The 5,709-nt window shown below is 28.9% G+C and overlaps 1 protein-coding gene across 1 annotated transcript; it reads left to right on the forward strand.

The window, feature by feature from the left end:
- Positions 1-652: 652 nt before the first annotated feature.
- On the forward strand, positions 653-3,468 carry LOC112527283 ((+)-neomenthol dehydrogenase-like). Its single transcript, XM_025137820.1, has 5 exons — positions 653-666; positions 768-1,011; positions 1,427-1,492; positions 2,650-2,838; positions 2,921-3,468. The coding sequence occupies exons 1-5, from the start codon at positions 653-655 to the stop codon at positions 3,320-3,322; spliced, it is 915 nt and encodes a 304-aa protein (XP_024993588.1). The 3' UTR covers positions 3,323-3,468.
- Positions 3,469-5,709: the final 2,241 nt, after the last annotated feature.

Raw genomic sequence — 5,709 nt, forward strand, 5'->3', positions numbered from 1 at the left:
CGTAATTTAACTTGATTCCTATTTTGAGTAACGTACTTTCAAAACTTCCATGTTGGTACGTAAGATGTAAAGTTTTAAACATTTAAGTACTCGAGTAACAGGTTGAAACATTAACTAGTTACCATGCTGATGTGGCGAGTGACGTGATATCAAACTCAATATTATTTGCTATTCAACCCCATTTCATTCCATTACTTGAAACATTAACATGGTAACCGGTTAATGTTTCAATCGGTTACAAACTAACAGGTTGAAACATTAACTAGTTACCATGCTGATGTAGAGAGTGACGTGATATCAAACTCAGTATTATTTGCTATTGAACCCCATTTTATTCCATTACTTGCAACATTAACATGGTAACCGATTAATGCTTCAATCGGTTACTCGGGTACTTAAATGTTTAAAACTTTACGTTTTAGGTACCAAAATAGAAGTTTTGGAAGTACGTTACCCACAATATGAATCAAGTTAAAGTATGTTACTTTTTCATGCAATTTACACTTGTCATAATATATAAAGTTATCTAATAATTTTAAATTCACAATAAATTAAAAAAAATCAATAAATAAAAATAAAAAAAAAACATTTATTGTTGCAATATAAAAAGGCTGTTTTCTTGTTTCTTCTTATCCAACTTTAGGTGTGGCAAATGGAGGAGAAAAGGTACATTTCATCCTCACCAAATTTGCATCTTGTTTCATAAAAATTGAAATTTTCAAAATATGCTCACAAATTTAATCGTTTTTGTTTTTGAATTTTTTTAGATGTGCGGTTATCACCGGTGGAAACAAAGGGATTGGATTCGAAATATGTCGTCAACTAGCACTGGAAGGGGTTAAAATAATACTGACGGCTAGAAACGAGAGCCGTGGACTGAAAGCTGTCGAAAAACTCAACGCTTCTGGTATATCAGATGTCATTTTTCATCAACTTGATATTAACGATCCAACTAGCATAGCATGTTTGGTTGAATTCATTGAAACCAGATTCAGAAAACTCGATATCTTGGTAAGCTAAAGAGATATGCAGCTGCTTCATTTTAAATTAAAAACGACACATCGTTTAAAATGTTAATTATATTTAATAACTTGATGAGATGGAAAAGGAATAGAGTGGTTTTTTCATTTTATTCCAAAAATTTAACATTAAAAATATATTCCAGCGGGTAAAATTTTAGTTCACCAAAACGGTATCGTATGCAACAACTTACCCAGTAAGTGTTTATTATAGTAAGAGTTGTCGCATTCATTTACCGGGTAAGACTATTGGTCCTTGTTTCACTCTTACCGGGTAAGATTTTTGGTTCTTACCATATTCATCCGGTAAGGTAATATGATTTGGCATTCAGTTATCTAAGTAAGGGTTTACTAAATGACTCTAATTGTGTTTTTTTATTCGAAGAAAATCTAAATATTGTTTGCAGATCAACAATGCAGCAGAAATTGGAATTGTTGTGCATGAAAACGAATTTAGAGCTGGAGGAGGGTTTGTAAGTATTTTTCGTATATATATTTTTAATGGCAGTCATTTAAAATATATGAAAAATAATAATATTAATACTATTTAAATTTTATATTCTTTTTATTTGGATAATAATAATATCTATGATTTTTACAATTTTCTTTAAAATGGAAAAATAGAAAAAAAATGTGAAATTCTCTAACTTTAGAAAACTTTTCAAAAATGAATATCATGTCAGAGAAATAATTTTTTTTCTTATATTACATCAAAAAAAACCTAAAATTAAATGTTTAAAAAATATTTTATTAAAATGTATATAATATTTTAATATTTTAATAATATAATTAATGATGTAATCTTTGGAATGGTGAAACCGTTGGAGTTGACTGCAAGTTTTTTAGAGATTTTAAATTTTGATTATCTATTTTAAAATTTTTAGTTGAGGTGTTCTTATCTATATTATATTATAAAATATTTGACAAAAACTATTAAAAATCAATTTTTATGCATAAAATATAGTTTGTAGATGCATATTACTTAAAATTCAAGATCGTAGGTAAATTGTACATAAGTACAACTTATTAAATCTTTATTTTTGAATTTGTATATAACTAACTATAGATAAACATATTCAAATACGAGATATACATATCATTTTGAATATACAAAAACCAAAATATAATCAGAACAATCATTAGTTATAACAAAATACGTAAGTATTATCTTTATAAAGAATTATATTATTAAACGATGAATAAATTATTTCACTATTAAATCTAAATTAAATTATAAATAAAATATCGAATTAAGGAAAATTATACAAAAAACTAGAACTTTAAATAGTAAATTTGATACTATTATCGATATATATATTTTTTCTCAATTTTTTATGATATCTTTAAATTTATATTTAATTCAAAAATAAAAACATTATCACTTTCTCAAAACCACTAAAAGTCGTATTATATCAACAAAGATAAATAATAAAATAAAATATTAAAATTGAGATATATTTTGCTATATTATGCTAACACCTTCTATAATTGTACAAAGACAGTTTATTCTTTTCTTAAACATATATAAAAGAGACAGAAAACATTAACTTTTTGCTACTATGTTATATATGGCGTAATTTATTTCAATGTGGCATCGTAAACGGTTTGATACTGTATTTGGTTTGATCAGATACAAATGATCGATGAGAATGTACACCTTCTAACCAACGTAGTTGAGGAACCTTATGAACTAGGAGAACAGTGTTTGAACACAAATTATTATGCAACCAAAAGAATTACAGAGGCGTTTATTCCACTTCTCCAGCTCTCTAAATCACCAAGGATTGTGAATGTTACATCCATATATGGAAATCTACATGTAAGTAATTCATACATGAATAAACAGATATACAGAAATTTCACATATAAGGAATGAAATAAACTGTATTTCTTGTTTTCAGTGGTTTCACAATGAAAAGTTGAAAAAAGAGTTGGAGGATATCGAGAACTTAACTGAAGGAAGGATAGACGAGATTATTCAATGGTTTTTGAGGGACTTCAAGGCTGCTAAGTTGCGGGAGAACGGATGGCCTTTAACAAGCTCTGCTTATAAAGTTTCGAAAGCTGCTCTTAATGCTTATACAAGGCTAATGGCGAAAAAGTTCCAAAATATTCGTATCAACTGTGTACATCCTGGTTATTGTGCAACAGATATGACATCAGATACCGGATTTCTAACTGCAGAAGAAGGTGCTAAAGGTCCAGTGATGGTTGCTTTGTTACCTGATGACGGGCCTTCCGGTGTTTTCTTCAATAAAACGCAAATAGGTTCATTTTCGTCAGTCGATCTTAATAAATTGTAATCGTTGTTTTTATTTTTATGGGTTTGTTTTCTTGAATTTGAACTAGAGTTTGAGGAACATGGTTCCTAGCAAACGTAGTGGTAAATCCTATTAATAACTTGTATGTTCCATTCCAAAAGAAAATAAAATCCCGAACCATTTATAGTATTTTATAGAAAGGTTTATAAAATATTGACGTCGACGAAACTAGGGACAAACTTAGTTCAATGGTTACAGTGGCACGGGCTGCCGTTTCATTCCTCCGTCATAGCGTAAAAAAAAATTAGGTTCGTGAAAAGGTGCAACTGTACCGATTTGCTGTCTGTCATCATATATATTATAAAACTACAATAAAAACACAAGTTGGAAATGTTAGATCCGTCTCTAACATTTACCTTACTCATATGTTGGAAAGCCATCGAATTTTGTTTTTGTTTTCCATTTTGTAACCTAATTTTAGGGTTTTAAATTTTACTTTAATTTTTTATGTCACATTTTATATTAATTTTTACAATATAAAGTATTGAAGCAATATTATTATCTTTATTTATTAAATCACTTGCTGTAAAAGAGGGTCCTTTCTTCTTTCTTTGTATGCCATTTCCTGGGATGGATCCAAATTTTTTTAAAACGGTGGTATCATTTGACTATAAAAATCAAATATAAGAAAAAAAATATTTTTAAATTGTGGCACCATTTAACTAAGAAAATGACACTAACATTATTCAAACTCGGGTCTGGGTTGGAATAAAAGCCTTGCAAACCAACTCTACAAAAGAAAACTTGTTCAGATTACAGTTTCAAAATACATACGGTGGCATACAAAAAATTAATACGGTTGCACATCTCACGAACCTATTTTTTTTACCATTCGACAAAGAAATAATACAGTGGCACGTGCCACCGTTGACACCGCCATAGGTCCCTGGCCACTTCACATGTGCCCAATGGAGGAGAAAAGGTACCTCAACCCCCATCAAATTATGTTTCATAATATGTAGTTAGTAGTATAAAAACTAATCATTCTTCACTAATGGTAGTTATATAACTCTTTTATTCACCATGTATATAGGCATATGTTGCGAAATTTTGTGTGTATATATATATCTTCTATATATAGAGGAGCGATCAAATGAAAACCACCCTCATTTGTACAAACCGTGCAAACCATCTTCATACGTCGATTTCATTGTTTAATCTTATGAAATTTTTTCATTAAATTATTTAATCTTGTGAAATTGGTTCATATAATACTTTTTTTGATGAATTTGTTTCATATATGGTTATAAAATTATTTCATATAATATTTAATGAAACTGTTTAATGTATTTCTCTAAAATTAAAATAATGAAGATAATAATATTCATGATTAACACCCTTCATAATAAAAATGGTTAATCAACCTCTTATAACTACAAAAATATGAACAAAATAAAAAATTATGATTAGTTGAATGAGGTTTGCACGGTTTCTACAAATTGGATGGTTTTTATTTGAACACTCATATATATATATATATATAGAGAGAGAGAGAGAGAGAGAGAGAGAGAGAGAGAGAGAGAGAGAGACTTGGGATCATGTGAGACCAAGGTTTTTTTTTTCGTGAGATCTGTAAGACCAATTCTCAACCCTTAGATTAGATCTAGAATCTGAACATTCATAATCATAAAATTGCCACGAGACTAATCAATAATCACAAAATTGTCACCATGCAACTTTATACTATTAGATCATTAGCTTATAAAGTTGATCAATGAACATAAATTGTTCTTACGGGACTCACGAAAAACCCTTGGTCTTACATACATAGGGTTGGGTTTACATACGACCAAGGGTTTTTTGTGAGACCTGTAAGACCAATTTATGTTCAATGATCAACTTTATAAGCTAATGATCTAATAGTATAAAGTTATATGGTGACAATTTTGTGATTATTAAGAAGTCTCGTGGCAATTTTGTGATTATAAAGGTTTAGATTGTAGATCTAATCCAAGGGTTGAGAATTGGTCTTACGGGTCTCACGAAAAACCCTTGGTCTCACATGATCTCAAGTCTATATAATATACATATACATATATACATACATGTACCTATACATATACATATATACATACATGTACCTATACATATACATATATACATATATGTATATGTATTTATTTTAAAGAATAAAATAAATACATAAAAACAAATTTGGTATGGGGTTTTATTGCTTTAGCCATCCGCAACTCAATCCCCGACCTTATCAAATTTGAGTGGTCGAACTTCAACTTCAAAATATTGTGCAGGATCATATTTGGCCGTTTAAAAATTATAAAAACGATAAAATTGATTTTGTTTCTTATATATTTAAAAATAAGTCTTCATTTAATAACTCATAAAACTGTAATAACTCTGAGAACAACAGT

The sequence above is a fragment of the Cynara cardunculus genome, assembly GCF_001531365.2.
Source record: "Cynara cardunculus var. scolymus isolate 2C chromosome LG 15, CcrdV1, whole genome shotgun sequence".
In the NCBI taxonomy this organism is placed as follows: Eukaryota; Viridiplantae; Streptophyta; class Magnoliopsida; order Asterales; family Asteraceae; genus Cynara; species Cynara cardunculus.